This window comes from Catharus ustulatus, unplaced genomic scaffold (genome assembly GCF_009819885.2).
Source record: "Catharus ustulatus isolate bCatUst1 unplaced genomic scaffold, bCatUst1.pri.v2 scaffold_113_arrow_ctg1, whole genome shotgun sequence".
NCBI lineage: Eukaryota > Metazoa > Chordata > Aves > Passeriformes > Turdidae > Catharus > Catharus ustulatus.
In genome coordinates, this window is record NW_024879459.1 from 34703 (window position 1) to 56641 (window position 21939).

Sequence of the window (21939 nt, forward strand, 5' to 3'; positions counted from 1 at the left end):
TTTACAAATTGTTTGCTCTGTTAAATAGTTTTTTTTCTGACAGTTCTAAAGTTGAATGTTTCTATTTATAGAGTTAAGTTATAATTTCAGTTTAAAAGGTTAAATATTTTCTTGTTTATAGAGTGAAGTTGTAATTTATAACTTTAAGTAGTTAAACTGTGACACGCTAGCCCCAAGGTTAGTGGTTTTGCCTGACAGCTCCTGAACATGAATGCCGCAGCTCCAGTGATACATGGAACACATTGCCAGCTGGGGGACCTAAATTTGTTAAATTAGGTTGAAAACGTCATTCAAATTAGACTCATGCTGTGTCATCTTGCTTGCAAAGAACCCTTGTAGGTAAAATGACAGAAAACAAGTTGCATATTTTTAATAAAAAAGGAAACAGGAAATTGTCACAGCAAAAGCTGGCTTGTAGTTGGACAATTAATTCAACCATAGATAAGAAATCCAGTCCAGTTAGCATGGTTCAAGAAACAACCCCCTATGTGAACAATGATAGGATATATTCAAACCCAAACAGGGACTACACCCAATGATGTTCCATCCTAAGCCACAGACACCTCAATGGTCAGAGAGCTGGGCAGTCTTAAGTCCCAACCAATCAGCTGTCTTGAGCCGGAGGGATTCCAACCCCTTATATAAGAAAGGTCTGAATAATAAGACAGGTTTTTGTCATATGGATCTCTGAGAGTTCATGCTGTTTCTGTCTCTGACCCATGACTCCACGTAACATGCTGACACCACCAGTGCCCTGATCCGGAAATTTCCCAGTGCCGGCAGACCCCAAGTCCAGCAATTTGCTGGCAGAAAAAGCCAAAACTGGCAATTTCCCATTGTCGGCACAGGCACCACCCAGATCTGGTGTTTGCAGTCACCACCAGTGTACAGATCTGGAAATTTCCTGGTGCCAGCACAGCCCAAGTCCAGCAATTTGCTGGCATAGAAAGTCAAAATCCAGCAATTTCCCATTGCTGGCACAGGCACCACCCAGATCTCATGTTTTGAGGCACTACCAGTGCCCAGAACCAGAAATTCCGGCAAGTCGATTAGTAGCCCCTTGCCAGGGGCTCTGGTCATTTCCCAGCCCACCTGCAGCTCCCATTGCAGTCCTCCAAGTTGGGCACTGGGGATCCCACCATTAGGAGCGGGTGCCTCTCACAGGGATGGAAAAGAGACTGATCCATGTGGATTCCTCTGCAGACATCTTGGTGAAGGCTACCCTAGCCATCTCGTGAGCCACAAGGCCACAGGCAAGTTTCAGATACAGAACTCTTGTCCAAAGCTGCCAGGGAAGGGAGGAAGTGAGGGAGGGAAGCAAAAGGTAGGCAGGAAGGAAAGTGATATGATAGTCACAGTCCTGGAGGCAGTGCTTGGGCTTGGTGGTGATACCATTTTACAGACAGATAGCTGTGACTATCTCTGGACATTAATTCTCATGCTCAGTCCATTCTTTCAGATCTGTCTTGAAGTGGGTTGGAAGCTTTGGGAGTCTTGAGTGGTCAGTTCTCACCCCTGCTAGATCAATCTTTGGTCGACAGACCCTGCCCTTTCCTGTGCTGATGCTGTCTTTTGTCTGTTGTGTCTCTAGGGACTGGAACAAGGACGTTTGTGCCAGGAAAATGGTGCCCTATCTGTGCATGGCCCCTTCCACAATCACATCATTCTTGCTTCTTCACCAACAGTCCTTGGATGGCTCTTGGTATTTGAGACATCTCCATCAACCCCTTCTCTTCCAGGCTCCTCCCCACATCAACAATAAGCTGCTACTAAGTGATCTTGGTGTCAGTTAATAAACAGATCTTTGAAAGGGTAACTAATTTAGAAAATAAACCCTGGCCCCTTTGTCATCACTAAAGACCTGTAAGAAAGGACAGTGTTGGTGTAAAGCAAAACGGGGCTTAATATTGGCTCACTTTAGAAGTTCCTCTGCACCATACCTGCGCCCTGGACTGAAAAATATTTCTCACTAAAAATCTAGCACTACATCAGTATCTATGACATCCTGACCCCAAAAGGATAACTACAGATATGAAAAATTATGCCGCTCCAATATTAAATAAAAGCTTACAGCTATATAATAAAAGCATCCCTAACATCTGACCCTAACAATAATCCCTAATGTAACACTAACCCACTCAAATTGTAAGTCCTAGCCCTGCTCCTAACCAAACCACAGTCCTAACCCTAACCACTAACCCCAAACTGTAACCTCTAACCCTAACTGTAACCCAAACCCTTGTCTCTACTCTGCCCTTGGTTTCAGTGTTGGGGCCCTCAGCTGGGCTGATGGTGTCCAGGTGATGGTACACCTCTGTGCAACCCAGGTGTTGTCTGTGTAGAGTATTGCATTGCAGCAGGTGTTACCCAAGTGGATCCACCTGTGTGGAACTCAGGTGTTGTCCAGGTGTACCACCACTGTAGGAGTGTGTGAGCTGGGTGCTGTCCAGGTATAGTGCATCTGACAACAGATGTTGTCCAGGTATATCTGTGTCACACCTATGTACAACCCAGATGTCACCCCTCACTGACAATTTCCCTCTTCAATTGACTCCGTCACCTTCTTGGGAACAGGCGGGGATGGGTACACATTTCACACGACACCTGTGTTGCTGCCTACATGCATCTGTGTACACACACCTGACACAGGTGTTGCTCAGCGGGTGTTTATTGCTATTTCCATCATAATGCAGCCTCCATGGTGGCACATCCTTCTGTGGGAGTGGGGTGAGGGCTGTTAGGCAACCCCCCTACCCCAAATGTCCCAGGTGTCACCTGCTCAGGACCTGCAGACATACACCCGCTCCTCTGTGGTCCTGGGGGGGTTGGGGGATACTGAGGGGGACGCCAAGGGATTCCAGGGGTCCTCAGGGGTTTTTGACACGGTGCCAGGGGTCTCGGGAGGTCCCTCAGTGGCCTTGAAGTGGTCAACACGGAAAGCCCAGCGCCCTGGGACCCCTATGTTGCTGCGGCGGCTGAGGCTCTGCACTGCAGGCGTGCGTGACCCTGGTATATTGTAGTAGTGGACATCGTCCCCACTGTCGAACCCAGCCTGCAGGGGGGAAGGTGGGGGAACAGGGGGGGACATGAAGGGAAGGGAACAGGGGAACAGGAGAAGGTGGGGGGTAAATTCTGCCCAAATTCACACTGAATTTTACCCAGAATGAGCTTCATTTCACCCCAAATCCCCTTCATTCCACCTAAAATCCCCCTGATTTCAGACCAAATCTCCCTAATTTCATCACAAATCCCCTTAATTCTACCCCAAATTCCCTCAAATCCTACTTAAAACCCCCCTTATTTCAGCCCACATCTCTTTAATTCCACCCAAATCCTCTTAATTCCACCCCAAAATGTTTTATCCCATTCAAGCCCAGAATCCCTCCTAGCCCAGTGTCCCCCATCCCTTGGACTGTCCTCATCATCACAGGGATATCCCCATGCCCAGTGCCCCCTGTCCCTCTCTGTGTCTCCACCTGTGCAGGGATGCCCCCCAGGCCAGTGTGGAGATCCCCCTGGTTAGCGATGCCAGTTGTCCACTGCAAGTCCCCGTAGTTGAGCAGGACAAAGCAGGTCACACCATCGGAGGCTAGCACAGCCTGGAAGGTGTTCACCTGCAGGGAGGACATTGTCACCATGTCACCATGATGTCTCTTAGGGACATCACGGTTGAAGATCAAGGTATTTGAGCTGCCCCCACTTTTTCCCATATCCCACCTTGTGTGAAGCAGCCCCAAAATAGGCCACACGGTCCCAGGTGGCCACAAATGCCCAGGTAGGCTGTGGGGACGGGTCCCCAGGTGGCACAGCAGGTGCCAGATCCTGGGCCAGGCGTGCCAGCAGTTGGGGGTCCTGACTCTGCCGGTAGAAGACGTTCCCTCCCAGACGGGTGTCCACATCAGCCCAGTATGGTGCCACAAAGGGGCGGTGGCCTGGCAGTGGGAAGGGCTGGGGGGTGAACTCCGGGACCATTGTCCCGAAGGACACCACACCGTTGTTGTTCACCTGCAGGCAAAGGTCACCAATGGGACACACCTGGATGGCATCAACCACAGTGACCCTCCATGGTGGTCCCAGGTACAGTGTCTCCAGTCATGTCACCAACTATAGTGACCTCTGTCATGGTGGCCTCAACTGTGATGACCCCCAACCACCAGTTAGTCACCACAGTCACCTCCAGTCCGTATGGGACTGGAAGCCCCGGTGTCATCCCAGAATCTACCAGTATGGGCCTGGAACCCCAAGACCACCTGAGGGTCCCACAAGTGTCCCCAATGTCCTCAGGGACCCCCATGGGTATCCCTGATATCCCCAGGGGTCTCCACTCACCAACAGAGGAGGAGGAGGAGGAGGAGGGGGGGGGGGGGGAGGAGGAGGAGGAAGAGGTAACATTAACTTTGGTGGCTGCATCCAACTTGTCAACCTCCTCTTGGTGTCACCCTCCACCTGTGTCACCCACCAAATGCCACCTCCCCCATGTCTCCCCAGTAACATGACCCACATAGAGCGAGCGGTAGGCATGCCCATAGAAGGAGAAGTTTTCCTGCAGGAAGATCTCAGGGCTCGTCCCGTCGTCCTCGTGGTCGGTGGCCTCATCCCCCTCCCCAGGTCCAAAGGGGTACAGGACACCACCTGGGGACACACATCTGTCACACAGCTGGGACATACACCCAGTGGCAAACAGGACCCCACCTGAAGGACACACCCAGTGACACCTGGGACCTCCCAGTATGTAGTTGGGACTTTCCAGTATGAGCCTTCCCAAATGAGTCAGGGACCCCCCGTGTCACTACAGAAACTCCCAGTGTGGGCATGGAGCCTGCTGGTAGGGGACTGAGATGTCCTAGTATAGAATTGGGATCTCCTGGTATGGGCCTGAGACCTCCTGCTGTGGGACTGGAACCTCCCACTGTGGGCCTAGGACCTCCAGTATCACTCCAGAACTTCCCAGTATGAACCTGGCACCCCCCCTCCCCAGTATAAGCCTGGGACCCCAAACTCACCCAGGGGTCCTACAGGGGTCGCCGATGTCCTCAGGGGTCCCCACTCAGTGTGGCTGAAGAGGAAGAGGAGGAGGATGGAGGGGACCTTCATGTGTCCAGGCCTGCAGGAATGTAAGGGGATCACCATCAAGTACGCCCCCATGTCCTGTGCGACCTCTCCATATTCCTAATGTCCCCAGTGTCCTCATATACCCCCATGCCCCTCCATGCCTCCTCCAATGTCCCACATGTCCCCAAAGACCCTCCCATGGCCCCTTGTCCTCCCTATGTCCCCCCATGTCCCTCATGTTCCCTCTCTACATCCCCATGCCCCCCAGTGCCCCATGTGCCCTCACTGGTGCCCATATTCTCCAGTGTCCACCATGTCCCACAGGTGCCCTCATGTCCCATATGTCCCATGACCCCCATGCCCACCACTGTCCCCACTCACTGCACTCCCATGGTCCTAGTCTGTCCCAGTGCTCTGACTGGAGCTACTTTATCCCCAGGGAGGGGACAGGCTGGGGGGGGGGATGACATGGGACACCCCCAGGTGGCACCTCCCAGGGCCCCAGGCAGTTCCGTCTCTGCCCAGACTGCAACTGGGGGGGGGGGGATGGGGGACTGGAATGGACTGGGATGGACGACTGGGCAGGGGGGACACTGGGCGGGGGGCTGGGATCTACTGGGGGACACTAGGGAGGCTGGAGGGGGCACTGACTGTGGCTAGGATGCATTGGGAGGCACTGGGGGTTATTGGAACATACTGGAAGACACTGGGAATGTTGGAGGGGCACTGGGGAGGGACATTGCGAGGGACAGGGATGCATTGGCAGGCACTGGGGGATGCTGGGACAAGGCTTAAACGGGCACTGGGGGGACACTGAGTCACACTGGGATGCAGTAGGAGGTACTGGGGAGGACAGGGACAAACTGGGAGGGATTGGGGAACACCATGGGGAATAATGGGGGAGGACTGGAATGCACTGGGAGGGACTTGGGGACAGTGGAGTATACTGGGGCAGTTGAGGGAGGCTGGAAGAGACTGGGGGGTAGCGGGGTGTTGTACTGGGAGAGACTGAGGATACCGGGGGCCAAACTGGAGGGGACTGGGGGGTGGGTACTGGCATGTACTGGGAGGAACTGGGGATACTGGTGAGGGGTCCCCTCCAGGTGTGCCGTAGCACACACCTACCCTGGTGGACTCGGATGTCCGGGAACCCTCTCACCTCCCCCTCCCCGGCGCCAAACATCCGGGTCCCCCCCGCCCTTTCCCCCCGTGGGACTCAGGCGTTGGGAAATATTGACCGACGGGGGGGACACGGAACCGCCCGCGGCAGGACAGGGTGGGAACAGCCCTCCCCGCCCCCCAACTGCCCCCAGCACATTCCCACGCTCCTGTTTTCTCGAAATTCACAGCGTTTTATCCCCAGATCCCCCGTAAATGGCATTTTCTCAAGGTTTTATTTCAGGGGTGAAAGTACATTTTCGGGGCTTATAAAAATCCGGGTTTTCCGGATCTGAGGCAGTTTGAGGATGACGTCAGCCATGGGGCGCGGCAAGCCAGGTGAAATGTCAATTTTCCACATCACTGGGTGGGAAGAAAGGCAAAATCGAGGGGGATTTCGTGGCAGTTTCCCCCAGCTCAAGGTCTTTTCCCCCTTTTCTGGACTTGTTATGCCCATCCTTGAGCTCTTTCCCCTCTGCTGCTGGGATCTTTCCCCACTTTGAGAGACTCTTTCCCCCTTTTTTATTCACTTTTCCCCTGGTTTGGGCTATTTTCCCCTCTTTTCTTGTGCTTCTCTGCCACTGCCCTTCCCCCCTTTGTGGAGGGTTCTTTCCCCTGTTTCTGCTGTCCCTCTTTTTTGGCCTCTTTCCCCTGCATTTTGTGCTCTTGCTCCCTTCTTAATATTCCTTTCCCTCATTTTTGGGTCCTTCACCCATTTTTGGTGTCTTTTTCCATCTCTTTGAGCTTCTATTGTCATTTGAGGAGGTTCTTTCCACCTTTTCTTTCCCCTCTTTTCTCCTTTTTTTGATCTCTTTCCACTTGTTTCAGTCTTTTCTTCTTTTGGCTCCTTCCCTTATTTATGGATCTCTTTATCCATCTCTTGCAGCTATTTCCTCCCCTCTGTACTCTTGCTCCTTTTTGGGTCTGTTTACCTGCATTTTGGTGTCCTTTCCCCAGTTTTCACTCTTTCCCCTCTTTTTGGTCTCCTTTCCCATCCTTTTGGACCTCTCTTCTCCCTTTTGGGGAACTCTTTTTCCCCTTTTTAGTCTCTTTTCCATCTTCTGGAGCTTCTTTCCCCTTTTGGGGGGATTCTTCCCCTCTTTTTTAGGTTATTTAACCCCCTTTTTTGGCACTCTTCCACCTAGTGACATCCCCAAGACACCCAAATCCCCCCAACCCCCCTGCCCCAGTGTCCCCCTGGTGTCACCCACCTGGGTGAAGTCATGTGCGCGCCAGGCCTCGGCCAGTGCCCTCACATCACTTGTCACTGTCCCATCAGGCCCTCGCAGGTCATTGCTGGTGGCACCGTTGTAGTCACCGCAGAGGCCGCAGAGCGTCACCTGCGCTTCCCTAGGCACCTCCACTGTCACCCCCGTGGCGCCCAGTTCCACCAGAAATCCCGGGATTCGGCTCATCTGGAGGGTCGTGTGCGTCTCTGTGATGGTCAATGGTCCTGGGAGCTCTACAGGCAGGGGGGTGGGGACCCCATTGATCTGGAAAACACCCAATTAGGAGAAAAAAGGGGATTTGGAGCTACAAAGACTGAAGGGTACTTGGAGGAATCTGGGTGGAAAAGAAGGAGTTTGTGGAAAAATGAAGGGATGTGTCAAGGCATGGTGGAGGTAGGATGAGGGAACACCCATGTAGGTGCTTCTCTGACTTTAAACTGGGGGGAAAAAGAGCAGTTTTGGTCAAAATTACGGGGTGCATCAATCTATGGATGTGTCTTAGTGACCATCACCCACAGAGGTGCTTCACTGGTAGCAAACTGGGGAGGAAAAAAGAGCAATTTGGGGCAAAATTAAGGTCCATCCTGTGGTACTGATGGAATTGAACAACCCCATGTGGACTCTAACCTGGTGAAATTAGGGAAAAAATATTGATTTTTTACTAGAATGAAGATCAGGAGGATGTTTAGGGTGACAACGCACAGTGGTGACAAGACTTTTGGATGCCACTCAGGGTGGTGATAACTTACCCAGACCCTCCTGTCCCTCCACACAGCAATGAAGCTGTGGGGGGTGAAGAGGTGAAGTGCCATCACTGCCAGCTGCTCCCCAGTGTCCCTGATGTCCCCTCCGAAGCTGGAACCATGCGGGGTCCCAGGGGTCACACATTCTGGCCACCACATCAGTGCCAGTGGCCAGGGTGGGCCCAGTAATGCCGTCAAAGGTGACGAAGCATGTGGCAGGGGACAGGATGCAGCACCCTGGGTGTGCAATGCAGGTGCAGGTGCAGGTGCCATCATGGAGGCCACAGGTGTGGCCAAAGGGACAAGTGAAGGGGTGGCACTGGAGGCCCCCAGGCCCCCAGCAGGAGCAGGACTGGGAGCAGTCAGGTGTCATCATGGTCTCAGCAATCTGTTTTCCATGAATAAAATGTGGAAAGTGAGGAAAAGTGGCCAAAAATGGCCCAAAAAATGGGAATTATGATGCTGTGAGATGGTGTGGGGGGGAAGGAGGAAGGGGGCCCATGTCTCCCATATCCCCTATGTGTCTTCATATCCCCAATGGGCACCCATGGGGACCACCAGCATGTCCCCAGTGTCCCAATACATCCTCATGTCCCCCATGGGGGCACACTGAGGGGACTGGGACCTGCTGGGGGAAACTGGGAGCACTGGTAGAAACTCAAGGAGACACTGGGACATGCTGGGAGACACTGGGAAGGACACCAAGTCCTCCACTAAAGAAACTGGGATGCATTGGGAGGTACCGTGGGGGGAACAGAGAAAAACTGGTAGGGATTGGGAAAAGTGTGGGGGAAAGTGGGGGAGGACTTGAATACCCTGGGAGAGACTGTGGACAATACAGTGAATACCAGGGGAGACTGGAGGGGTCTGGAGAGATCTTGGGTAAAGAGGGATCCACTGGGGGATGTGTTTGGGAGAAGTGGGACATGCTGGGGAGAAATGGCAACATGGGGGATGCTGGGGTATACTAGGAGGGACTGGGGATACTGTGGGAGACGCATTGAAGGGGCCTGGGATCAACTGGGACAGACTGGAAAGGATGAATAGGAACTGTGTCGCACTTGGAGGGACTGAGGATACTGCGAGGCATACTGGAAGGGACTGGGCCGACTGGGAACACTGGGGAGGGCACACTGCAAGGAAATGGGAGGTACTGGGAGGGACTGGAGACACTGGGGGGTACTCAGGAGGCAAGTAGAAAGGACTGGTGGAGAACTGGGGTGTATTGGGAAGGAGTGGGAACACTGTGGGAGGCACACTGAAGCGACCGGGATCAACACGGGGAGCCTGCAAGGAGCTAGGGCTGCAACTGGGCTGTACTGGAATGCACTGGGGCCACACCCACCTGGAAGTAGCGGCCCTGGTGGAGGCAGCCACAGGTCCCCGGGAGGAGGTAGCGCACCCTGTCAAACAGCAGCCCCTCGGCGCACTGACACCCCTCAAAGCAGCACTCGCTGAACAGGGGCAGAGCTGACAAACCTGCGCAGGTGTGCTCACAGGTGTGGGCACACAGCTGGTAGTGGCTCTTGGCAGGGCAGGTGAGAGCTGGGAGAGGGAGAGAAGAAACAGAGGGGGTCAATGGAGGGCAGTGGCACTACTGGGGGATCATCTGGGATCAGTGCCATCCCATCTTTGGGGTGGGGGTCCATTGGGGTTCCCATTTGGGGACATCGGGGGCACTCCACCGGTTGCAGAGGATTCCACCAGGGGACACAGGCTTTCTGTTTTGGGGGAGGACACCCTTTGGAGGTGTGATTTCGGCATTCCCCAGAAGAGGGCTTAGCAGAGTGGACATATACCCTTTTTTCCATACAGGAATGAGACCCTGCTCCATTCCGCTCCCCCAGCCCTCCAAATTCCCACCCCCACCAAAACTTCCACTACCTGCAGAATTCCTGACCCCGCAAAAATTCTGACCCCTAGATTACCATCCTCCCAAACTTCACCACCCCAAATTCCCAACTCCAAACTTCCTGTAATCTCAGATTCCTGATCCCCAAAAAATTCCCAACCCCTCTATGTACTCACGGCAACCCATGGCCTCCCGCCGCTCCCAGAGCGTGCTTCCGGCTGCCTGGCATGCAGTTGCGTAGCCCTGAAAGCTGGGGCAGGGGTCGCCCATGCCCTCGCATGCCTGGCCCTCGCAGGTCACCAGGTATATGCAGGGCGGCACCACCCCATGATACCCTGCAAAAGGTCCCTCGGAGTCTTCCATCACCGCGCAATGCTGCTCCTGAGCCGGGGAGCAGCTGGGGGTGGGTGCCAGGTAGATGCAGGTTGGGGGGAGGCTGCCTAGAGCCTCCCCGTCGGGGTCGTCATCATTGGGGTCCCCGTTGAAGTTGCCGCAGAGGCCCCGGGGGCGGTAGGATGCAGGGGGCAGCGTCAGCACCACATATGTGTTGCCGTCGTAGAGGATTTTGGGGGCCCCCTGGACCTGGAGAAGCGGTGGGACCCCACCTGCGCCACCCCCACTGCGCCTCCACACAGCCACAGTGGCAGCAAGTGGCACTCACCATCCACTGGGGGAGACAAGGGTGAGGAACCCAAAAGGGAAGTTGGACTACCAAAAGTGGTGTTAACCCCTCAAAATTTGCATCCCCAAAACCAGGATCTGGACTTCCTTCTGCACACCTCAAACCCTTGGTTTACATCCCAAAATAGGATGGTCATTACACTCCAAAAAGAGAGGTTTCAACCCTAAAATCATGGTTTGTGCCCCAAACCTAGAATTAACATGCTAGAAAGGGTCTGTACACCCCAGAGTGCACACCAAATCGGGGTGTGTACCCCAAAAGCATCTCTTCAACCCCCAAATAGCCCCTTCCCCACTGCTGTGTCCCTCAAAACCCCTTTTACACCCTCTTCTTTTTCACTGAACCCCTTTTTACCCCCAAAAGCAGGATTTGTACCTGCCATACCAGGCTTGCACCCCCAAAAGCATTGCCTCCAAAACATGGCTTGCACCCACAAAACAAGGTACTTTGGGGCATGCACCCCAAAGTCAGAGCTTTCACCCTAAACCAGGTGTTTCCTCACTGCTGCACCTCCCATAACCCCATTTTCATCCCCTTTTCTTGCCCGCCAATTATCTTTTTGCCCCCAAACCCAGGGCTTACGCTCCCAAGCCCCCAGGCCCTCCACTCACCGTCACCTCCCACTGCTGTCCCCTGTCCATCACCATGGTCACCCCTTGTGCCATCACCATCACCCACTGCACCTTTGTGTCCTCCTGCTCCAAAGCCACCGTAATAGGCTCCAGCTCTTCTTCAGGCTCACCCCTCTCCAATTCCAGCAGCAGGAGGGTGCAGGACTCCCCAGAATTCCCCAGGTGCCCATCGAAGGTGCTGTAAGCCCCTGCCCCCAAAACCTGGCACTGTCTGCATGTGCGAGGGTGGCACCCCAGCACCCCATCCTGCGCTGTGCATTTTTCATCACTGGAGCAGCCTGGAGCAGGGTGACACTCCAGCCTCCCATTTTCGGAGCAGATGCAGCGATGAGTGCGGCGGGACTCAGGGTAAAACTGCATCCCCCATGGGTAGTAGCAGCTCTCCAAAAGACAGCCACACTGGGGGAGAGGCACGCAATGATCCCCGCTCCCAAAAAATCCAGGATCGCAGAAACAGCCTTCAGAGCATGTGGAGACATCAGAGCAGTCCTGAGGTCTGGCTTCGCCTTGGCGGGAGGGGGGACAGGGGGAGCCGCAGAGCTCATAGCACTGGTTTGGGGGGCACACAGGGCCTGTCAGGAAGGAAGAAGAGTTGGAAAAACCAAAACACTCACGGATACAAAAAATCTCCCTGCAAACCCTCAAAACTCTAATGGACACCCCAGATTCCCATGGATGCCCCAAAACTCCCCATGCAGGTCCCAAATTCCCAAATCTCACCCTTAGACATCCCAAAACTCCCTTGTCTGAAGCCCAGAACTCCTCATCCAGGCCTCCCTTTTGCAGACCCCAAATCCCCCATGGACACTCCAAAACTCCCTGGATAGACCCCAAAACCCCCACTGACGCTGTAAATCTTCCCATGGAGACTGAAAACCTCTGGGAACACCACATACCTGCCATGGACACCCCAAATCTCCCACAGATAGCCCCAACCCCTCTTCCCTTCCCCTGCCAGGCACTGCAAACTCCTCCTTGGACAGCCCAAACCTCCTTGCCTAAGCCCTGTGTCCCTCTCTGCCCTCCAAAACACCCCTGTACTCTCCCAAAGCCCCCCAAGGTTCCCCCCATAATGCGGAAGGCAGCCTTGCATCATGGTCGCCCTCACTACACCCAGGTGAGCACCCAGGGACATCTCTGACCTTCCAGCTGTCCCCCAGCGGGGTCTCGTTGTCAGCACGATGGCCATCACAGGTGACAAAGTCATCGTGGGGGTCACCATTGGTGTTGCCGCAGAGGACACAAATGGCACTGGCGTAGGTGTTGGAGATGATGACACGGGCTGCACCAGTCAAATGTGACAGTGACACCCATGTCAGGGTGATGAAGCCATGGAGGGACACCTGGAGCTGCTGGTTGTGGGTGAAGGGAAGATCCACCATTTACCTGGAAAGAGAGTCGTGGGTGGCACGAGGTCACATGATGAAGTTGAAACCTACCCAGTTGTCATAGAGTGATCTTGAAGACCACCTGGATGCCCCATGATAACCTAGAAACCCACTTGAATACCACACAATGACCTTGAAACCTAACCCAATGCCATAGAATTACCCTGAAACCCACCCAGATACCACACAAAGGCTTTGTAGTCCACCAAGACACCATGCAATGACTTTAAAGCCCACCAAGGTGACTCTGTAGCCCATCCAGATGTCACCCCAACGACTTTGAGATCCATCTAAACATCTTACAAGGACCTTGAAACTTCAGCCAGGTGTCACCTGATGACCTTGATGCGCACCTGAAGACCATACCATGACCTTGAGCCATCCCCAGATGTCCTGCAATGACTCTGAACCACCCCCATCATCTCCTTCATCTCTACCTTGACCTTCTGGGAATGTTCCTGACTGAGGCGGAGGGTCATGTTGTACACCTCCATGGTGACCACCTTGGAGAAGGAGACCAGGTGGCTGCCGCAGTGATTATTCTCCACAGTGACAGCAAAGGGGATGAGCGTGGGGTCAGCAGAGCAGATCCCAGCCAAGAGATAAACACAGGTACCCATGAAGTTGTAATGGTGCCCATCAAAGCATAGTGGGGGTCACCAGTGGCCACACAAATGGAGCGGTTGTTGGCCACACACTGCTGCACGCCCTTCACCATTCAACAGAGTGAGTGAAGATTGGGAAAGGGTCTCAAACATGGGGAAGGGTCTGGAAAACAAGAAGGGTCTGGAATGCAAGGAGGACAGTCTGGGAAATGTGGGAAGAGACTGGGACAAGTGGGATGAGGTCTGAGCCGTGTGGCAAGAGTCTGGACCATGTGGGATGGGGTCTGAAATGCACAGGATGAGGTCTGGGACATGAGGATAAAGGCCTTCAGCATGTGGCAAGGAAGGGGTCTGGGGATGTCTCAAAAATGCAGGATGGGGTCTGGGAGATGTCTGGGACACAAGGATAAAGGTCTGGCTCATGTGGGATGGATTCTTGCAAAGAAGGGGTGAGTTCTGAAACACAAGAAACAGCTGGAACACCAGGAGAAAGTTCTGGAGAACTTCTAAGAATCACCTGAGGGATTTGAGGGCTTCAACCCAGGATGGATCCCACTCCATGCCCCTTCTGCCCCACTCTGGCTCCTTCCCTTCCCAAAGAAAACCCCAGCCCTTACGGCACCCTGATGGCATCCTCCAGTCATGGACCATGGCCCCACGCTTCTGACACATTGCCACGTACGTGTCCAGCACCTGGCAGAGGATTGACCTCGCCCCATTGCTCAGGCACAGGTCGGAAAGGCAGTTGCAATAGAAGTTGTGAGGCTTCACAATGTTGTGACATGCTCTGAAGGACCCCTGGAAGGATTTTTTGCTAATCTCACAGTAGTGGTTCCTGTCATAAAGCTCCTTCTTCTCCATATCACACACTGGGCATGCTCCATCACAATAATCCCAACAAATTGGGTCATCGACCTCAGAGTCAGCACTTTTCCAGCTTTTGGCCCATGTCAGGATGGCAATGATGTTGTCACCAGCCTCAGGGATGTTGTCAAGGGGCATGAAGTTGAAATTCCCACAGAGGCCGCGGACATGGTGGAAGTAGCTGCTGGGGAGGTCAATCAGGAGGTGCCAGTTCCAGTTGTAGGAAACTCGGAGACCAAAATCTGTCTCCAGAGCAACACTGAGACCACTGGAATGGACCTGCACCTTCCTGCCTGCCAGGAGCACTGGGAGCAGGGTAACCTCCCCATTCACCTGCCCAACATTCCCAGTTATCTCAATGTTTCATTCTCAACATACACCAATATTTTATTCCAAATGTATCTAAATATTCTATTCCCTGCATATCCAAATTCTTTATCCCCAGCCTATTCCAACACTAAATCCCATCATATCCCAACATTTTACATCCTTCATATCCAAACATTTTATTCCTGCCATATTGTATTACTGACATACCCCAACATTCTATTCCGACAATGACCCAGGATTTTATTCCCAAAATATTCAAACATCTCACAGTATTTTATTCCTGCTGCATGCCAACATTTTATTCCTGAAATATCCTAATATTTTATTCCCTAGACACACCAACATTTTATCCCAGTTCATCCCAACATCTTATTCCTGGCACATCCTGTTTTATTGCTGACATATCCAAACATTTTATTCCCTACACATCCCAGTATCTTATTCCAATCTTATCACAACATCCTGTTCTGAATATATCCAAATAGTCTATCTCCCGTATTTTGTTCCCACCATTTCTCAACTTTTGATTCCTGACATATGCCAACATTTTATTCCCAAAGTATCCCAACATTTCAACAATCTGCCTCCCACATCTGACTGATTCATTCCAAATAACATTGGCACTGGCTGGATGAAGAAGCAGGTAGGGAAGAGCTGGATGTAGCAAAATGTTGGGAAAAGGCCCAAATTCTCACATTTCCATGCAACTTACCCAGACTCTTCTGTCTTCATTCTGGCGAAAGGAGATGCGTTGTCCATAGACGTCAACACGGACCAAGGAGACATAGGACACAGATTGGATCCCACCACGGATGTCGTTCTTGGCCTCAATCCTGAAGGGCACCAGCCCAGGGCCATTCCTGTGGGATTCGGCTATGGTGTAGGTGCAGGTTCTTTGGAAGTCAAAGTTAAGGCCATAGAAGGTGCGGAAGTGTGGGTCACCCCATGTCCAGCACATGGCAACAAGGGTCGGGATGCAGTGGGATTGGGCATTGTGGGGCCAGCAGCGCTCCTTGGGGCGACAGTGCAGGGACTTGCAGGAGTCTGGGAGGGGAGGGAGAGCGGGATGAGCCATGGGCTGGATGAAATAGGAGATAAACACTGGGGGAAGCCATGGGCTGGGGAAAAGAATGGGAAAAAGTGGGAGGAAGTCACATGAGAGAGAAAACTATGAGATGGGAAGGACGACGGAATAGGAGAAATCATGGGATGGAAAACCCTGGAAAAGAACATGGGAAAAACTGAGAAACACCATGGGAAAGACCATGGAAGAAGTCATGGGATGGGAGAAACGATTGGAGGAACCCTGGGAAAAATCATGGGATGTGAAAAAATGCAGGCAAGAAAAAGATGTGACTGCCTAAAAATAAGGAAAAAGAAAGGAAGTGCAGGGAAATATGACATAAAAATAAGGGAATAGAAAGGGGAAAACGAGACAGAAAAACACGGAAAAATGCAAGAAATAAAGCTGTACATGCATAAAAATAGGGAAAAAGAGGGGAAATTAATTTTTTAAATGTAAATACATTAAGCCAGGAAAAAAAAAACCAAACAAATATGAAAACAGAGGTACAGTAATTTCACGATTATAAGCCGCATCATTTTGACAAAAATTTTGGTCCAAACCCGAAATGCGGCTTATAATCAGGTGCGGCTTATATACGGACAAAGAACGACAAGTTGCTGACACCCGGAAGTGCGGCTTATACTCAGTGCGGTTTATAATCATGAAATTACGGTAAATGCACAACAATATGAGACAAAGGAAAACAAATTCAGGAAAAATATAGGTAAGGACATAAAAGTGAAAGAAAGAAGGAAGAGAAGGAAAAAGGAAGTAAATGTATAAAAACAGGGAAAAATGAAGGGAAAAAAGACATAAATTTTCCTAAAACTAAGAAAAACGCTAGAGAAACTACTTTATAGTATTCCCCATCCTTAAAGCATGTGCAGTACTCTTCGGGAATGCATCTGTGTCCATCAAAGACAGAGCCCTGGTGGCACTGGCAGCCCTCAGTACATGATTGGGGACAGGTGGTGGCATTTCCAGTACAGGTGTTGGTAAAAAGGGAGTAGGTGCTGTTGGCTGGGCAGGTGAGTGCTGGAATTTTCAGGGAATCATTGACTGAGTTGTATTGGAAGGGACCTTAAAGCTCATCCCATCACCATCATCCCAAGTCCTGCATGTCTCCACTGTCACCTACACCCAAACAGGGAACATTCCCCACCTGTGCCCCCCCAAACTCCAGTAACACCTGGAGATCTTCCCAACCCCAAACAGGGGACATTTGCCCTTGTGCCCTCCCAAACTCACAGCAGAAGGATGGTGTCCTCCAAGCCCCCACGGTGACTCCAGCATCTTGGCATGCAGTGACATAGCTCTGCATACTCTGACATGGGACATGCCTGTCTCCTCCCATCATACAGAGGTCATGGATGCAGGATTGGGAATACGGGATGGGTTCAATGATGCGATGGCCGGAGCCAAAGGGACCTTCGGACTCTACAGTAGTGGGGTTTTTGGAGGACTGCCACTTTCTCCTCTGTGCAGGTGGGACAAGTGCAGGTGTTGTTTTCCATGCGGATCCAAAGGCTGTTGCATCTGGAGCCAGTTGGCCACTGGAGAGCTGGAAATCATCATTATGTTGGCCATTGTAGCTGCCACAGAGGTCACACAGGTGCCCCATGTAAGTCTGGGGGACTGTGACCATCACAAGCTGGACGAGATCATAGTGGACAATGAGGCTTAAGTCAGGGCGGAGCAGGACACCTGTCCCATGTGGGTAGACCTGGACCTGTCCCTCGCTCACGATGGTGGGGAGGTGGTGGGAGATGGAATCCACCTGGGATAGAGAAGGAAGAGTCCTCCATGAGGAGGTGGGATCAAAACTTTGGAGAAAACACCTTCCAAACAGTATTCTGACAGATTTGTGGATCCCACTTGAAAAGAAAAGTTAAGATGAGAATGGATTCGTCTTGGGGATGTGGTGAGGGCTCCCCTCATCAAGGAAACACAGTTTTGGGGTTGACTGAGGTAGAACGAAAAATTTAGGGAAAACACCTTCCGACCAAAGGTTTTATGCATTTACAGATCTTGGTTAGAAAGAAAAGTTGGGAGGAGTATAGACTGGGCTTGGAGATGGGCTGAGGTGTGTCCCTTCTATCAAGAAAACCCAATCTGGAGTGGATCCTATGAGACATGGAACATCAAGTGCCACCTTACCATGACATCTATCCTTTTTCCTTGTTTCAAGGTCAAGGTGACCCCATATACTTCCACAGACAATGCTTGGATCCTGGAGACCTTCCTCTTCTGCCATGCCTCCTTCTGGATTGTGACAATAAATGATGTCATGCTGTCACCTGTGCAGGTCTGGGTGATGACATAGGAGCAAGTACCAGTCATGTTGAAGGCCATCCCATCAAAGGTGACATAGGTGCGGTCACCTGTGGCCACACAGGTGCTGGACATCTCCAAGGGACATTGGAAGACACCATCAATGACCTTCCCTGGGCCACCATCAGGACAGGAAGTATTTTGGCACTCCACAGTGCCACCAGAGGGGCACTGGCACATCTCCTGCTCTGTGGGGTAGAAAGTCTCCCCCTCTTTGTAGTAGACTCCATGGTGACTGCAGCCACAGTGGGACATGGGTCGCACTCATCACCACTGAGCATGAAGCCGTCCTTGCGGCACCGCCCTGGGCATGTGGCAGAGTCAGCACCACAGGTGTGCTGGCAGGTGTGGGAGCAGAGCTCATAGGAGTCCTTGGAAGGACAGGGAATATCTGCCAGGAGACAATGGGATTCATGAGGAACCAGGAAATTCCAAGCAAAATCCTGGAAGTTTCCTGGAATTCCGGTGCAAACTTCACCAACTACACAGGTTTTAGCTCAGTTTCATGGCAAACCCTCAATTTTCCTCCCTGCAGACATGATAAGGGGGGCATCATCAAATGATGATCCAGTGATTATCCATAACAAATATCCCAGCCCTTTACAATAGGAATTCTTGCTGCTAAACCAGCCAGTTTCCCACATTTTCACCAAGAAAAGTGTAACACTCCCTCAAAGAATGGGATCGCTCCACATTGAGTTCTCAACTAACCTCTAGGCTGGATCCCTTTAATCCAATTCCACTACTTTTGGTTCATTTTTTTGGTGGTTCTCCCTCTAAATTATTCATTTTGTAGCTAACACCAGTATACTGGAGATTTTGAGGGGATAAATCATTCCAGATGAGACAATTTCTTCCCTAGGAAGGGTTTATTTTGGGTGGATTATGGGATCAAACCAAGACTTTGGGTGGAATTCCCACTGGATTCCCACCCACCTCTGGGTTATTCATACATGGATTTGGAGCAGACTTGAGGATCTTCTGGATATTGCTCAAAGAAAAACCCTACCATTATCCCAACTTACAGCAGAAATTATCTGTCTTCCACCTTCCGATGGACACACCAGCAGCCTGGCATGTGGTGGCATAGGAGGCAATGATTGGACACATCCCTTTGAAACACTAATCTTAAAGAAATTAAGATTTTAGTTAAAAGTTAAAAGTTAATAGAAACTAGGCTTGAGATAGTTACCTAAAAGTTAAATAATTGATTGCCTGTCAATTTATATTTGCTTAGCTGTGCTTGCAATAAGAAAGGATGAAACTAGTAGTTAGGTCCAAAGAACACGAACAATTACAACCAGAAACTCATTCTTTGCAAAACTGAAGTTGCCCCAAAAGCCATTTGTATTGTCATTAATAGAAAAGGTCAAGGCGAAGAAGACTCGCCTTACTTCCTCCTTTTAAGACCCCTCCCCACAAAAACGACCCCAAACTTAATTCAAGAAGCCAACCATGCATGCTTAATAGCTATTCAAGCTAATTACCATAAAAAGTAAGAGATGGAAAAAGCTGATATTATGAATATGTATTTGTTTAAACCTTTTGTCAATAAACTCTGTGACCACCTGTAATTTTGCAGTGCGCATTAGGAAGCTACTTCATGCTGCTGCCCAGCACTGAATAAACATACCTTTTCTAACTTTAAATGGTTAGAGAGTCTTTTGTCCGTCACAGTTGAGTATCGGCATTAGACCAATACTCATATTTTGGTAAATCACCTTCTTCCTGATCAGCGAACAGGCAGGAGTCATGGATGCAGGTATGGAAGTAGTGGTGGGCATCAACATGACCATGACATGCTCTAAAGGGTCCATCTACTTCCAAAATCATTTCACACCCCATCCCAGATACTTCCTGCTGCAGCCGGGAAGGTGCGACAGGGCTGAAACATTTCACTGTTGACCTCTCACCACATCCTGGGACATCCATGACTTTCCAGCTGCTCCAAGGCATCTGGGTCTGATGTCACATGGTTGTTCCTCATCATCATGTCGTCGCTGGCAGCACCATTGTAGTTCTCACAGAGTCCACACAGGGCGTTGGCGAAGCCACTGGGCACCATGGTGGTAACGCAGTTGTGCCAGTCATAGGTGACAACGAGGCCAAAATTGGTCTCTACCACTGCGTCCTGCCCATTATTATAGACAACAATCTTTCTTTCACTGTAGTGATACGGGAGATTGACCAACTGCTCATCAATCTGGGGAGAAAACCATAAAAATTGATCAAATTTGTGGTCTGATGGTAAATTATTTTCAACAGTCAGAGCAACCAAAGAGCATAGATTTAATTCCATTTTGAATTGAATTAAATTTCAGATTTAAGATTTAAGAGGATGAGAAAGTCCAAGTCCCAAGAGGAAGTTGATCAACCACTCATTGATCTGGGGAGAAAACCATAAAAATTGATAAAATTTGGGTCTGATGACAAATTCCAATTCTGCTTTTAACAGCTGGAACACCCAAATGATGTTGATTTAATTACACTTCAGTTTTAATCACTCGTTAATGGGATGAGGTTTGGGATGAGGTGGAGAATGTGGTGGAAAGGTAATGGATCATTTCCTAAACTCACCATGACTTTTCCAGGGTGTTCCCTGCTGATGCTGATGGTTTTGTTTAACACTTTGACTGTCTCCATGGCAATGGACAACATGAGGTTGTCACTCCAGTAGCCATTCTGCACCAACACCTGGAATCCCACCAAATTTTGTGTGTCCTCACACAACCCAACCAACAGGTAGACACACGTCCCCTGGAAGATGAACCTCCTGCCATCAAAGATCTGGTAGGGGTGGCTCCAACCGCAGTACAGACCATCAAATTTTTGGGATAATACTGGATCCCCTTCTCCACCCTGCATTCCTCCTCAGTACCACAACCAGAATTCTGGCACAGCGCCTGCCGCTGCTCCACATCACATACACAGCATTGAGTGCGGGTCAAGTAACCCCAAAATTCCTCACCAAGGTCATGGAAGAGACCCCAAAAGACACAGCCACATTCAGGGGGGGATGCTGGTGCTAGCATCAAGGCCAAGGTTCTTGTGACACACACGATTTACTAAAATACGAGTATTGGTCTATTACCAATAACCAACTGTGACAGACAAAAGACTCTCTAACAATTTAAAGTTAGAAAGTGTATGTTCATTCAGCACTGGGCAGCTGCGTAGGGTAACCCCCTAACATGCACTGCAAAATCACAGGTGATCACAAAGTGTATTTATTGACAAAATTTTAAAATTATTACATATTCGTAACACCAGCACCTCCCATTCCCTGCTTCCTATGGTAATTAGCTTGAATGGATATTAAGCAAGCATGGTTGACTTCTTGAATTAAGTCTGGGGTCGTTTTTGTGGGGAGGAGTCTAAAAAAGTGGAAATAAGGCGAGTCTTCCTTACCCTGATCTTTTGACCTTTTCTATCGATGACAATACAAATGACTTCTGGGAGAACTCCAATTTCCTCCCTTCGTGACTTGGAATAAGTTTCTGGTTGCAATTGTTTGTGTTTCTTTGGAGCTATTTACTAGTTTCTTCTTTTCCCATTGCAAGCACAACTAAGCAAACATAAAAATGACAGGTAATTAATTATTTAAATCTGAGATAACTATCTCAAGCCCGGTTTCTTCTAACTAGCTTCTAACTTTTAATTATTTTCAGCAAGGCCTATCTATCCGTCTGCTTCTAATTAACTCTAGTAATCCTCTAATAACTAGAACCCTAATTTCTTTAAGATTAATGTTTCATTCCCCACTTCTCCTTTGAAATTAGTAAATTCTTTTATTCAATATGGAGATTTTTCCTCATCTATCCAAGACACAAGACAGCGATCTCTCAAGACCAAGCTATATGCCTTTGATAGCGATGCTAAGGTGGCCACTTGTAATGTCCTCCAATTCCAAGCAAGTACTACAACAGACAGAATCAAACTTATTCTAACTGAAATAAGCAGCACAGTGATTGGATGAATTAAGGCATTAAGCAAATCAGTTGCGGTTG

General features: G+C 50.5%; 2 protein-coding genes across 5 annotated transcripts in view; both read right to left on the reverse strand.

Moving 5' to 3' along the window:
• Nucleotides 1-12680, reverse strand: LOC117011334 (sushi, nidogen and EGF-like domain-containing protein 1). Of its 4 annotated transcripts, XM_033086687.1 has the most exons (8): nucleotides 12491-12680; nucleotides 11328-11920; nucleotides 10211-10701; nucleotides 9528-9727; nucleotides 8189-8570; nucleotides 7422-7672; nucleotides 5004-5104; nucleotides 4541-4632 (listed from the first exon to the last, which is right to left on the reverse strand). In XM_033086687.1, exons 3-7 carry the CDS (start codon nucleotides 10395-10397, stop codon nucleotides 5048-5050), a joined length of 1077 nt encoding a protein of 358 aa, XP_032942578.1. In that variant the 5' UTR covers nucleotides 10398-10701; nucleotides 11328-11920; nucleotides 12491-12680; the 3' UTR covers nucleotides 4541-4632; nucleotides 5004-5047. The 4 variants fall into 4 exon arrangements, with proteins under 4 accessions (XP_032942580.1, XP_032942581.1, XP_032942578.1 ...); XM_033086689.2 differs by lacking the exons at nucleotides 8189-8570; nucleotides 9528-9727; nucleotides 10211-10701; nucleotides 11328-11920; nucleotides 12491-12680 and adding exons at nucleotides 1-3052; nucleotides 3477-3614; nucleotides 3718-4005 and having other exon boundaries at nucleotides 4502-4632; nucleotides 7422-7519; XM_033086690.1 differs by lacking the exons at nucleotides 7422-7672; nucleotides 8189-8570; nucleotides 9528-9727; ... (1 more) ...; nucleotides 11328-11920; nucleotides 12491-12680 and adding exons at nucleotides 1-3052; nucleotides 3477-3614; nucleotides 3718-4005; nucleotides 6467-6573 and having other exon boundaries at nucleotides 4502-4632.
• LOC117011333 (zonadhesin-like) overlaps nucleotides 10397-21939 on the reverse strand; it is a 23639-nt gene continuing 12096 nt past the window's right edge. Inside the window, exons 6-16 of the mRNA XM_033086686.1 lie at nucleotides 21341-21497; nucleotides 19846-20135; nucleotides 18958-19059; nucleotides 17759-18323; nucleotides 16850-17378; nucleotides 15248-15579; nucleotides 12637-12734; nucleotides 11328-11526; nucleotides 10696-10701; nucleotides 10475-10616; nucleotides 10397-10431 (exon numbers count right to left, since the gene is read on the reverse strand). Coding sequence (XP_032942577.1) covers nucleotides 10397-10431; nucleotides 10475-10616; nucleotides 10696-10701; nucleotides 11328-11526; nucleotides 12637-12734; nucleotides 15248-15579; nucleotides 16850-17378; nucleotides 17759-18187 — 1770 coding nt within the window. The 5' untranslated portion in view covers nucleotides 18188-18323; nucleotides 18958-19059; nucleotides 19846-20135; nucleotides 21341-21497. The remainder of the gene's footprint in view (nucleotides 10432-10474; nucleotides 10617-10695; nucleotides 10702-11327; nucleotides 11527-12636; nucleotides 12735-15247; nucleotides 15580-16849; nucleotides 17379-17758; nucleotides 18324-18957; nucleotides 19060-19845; nucleotides 20136-21340; nucleotides 21498-21939) is intronic.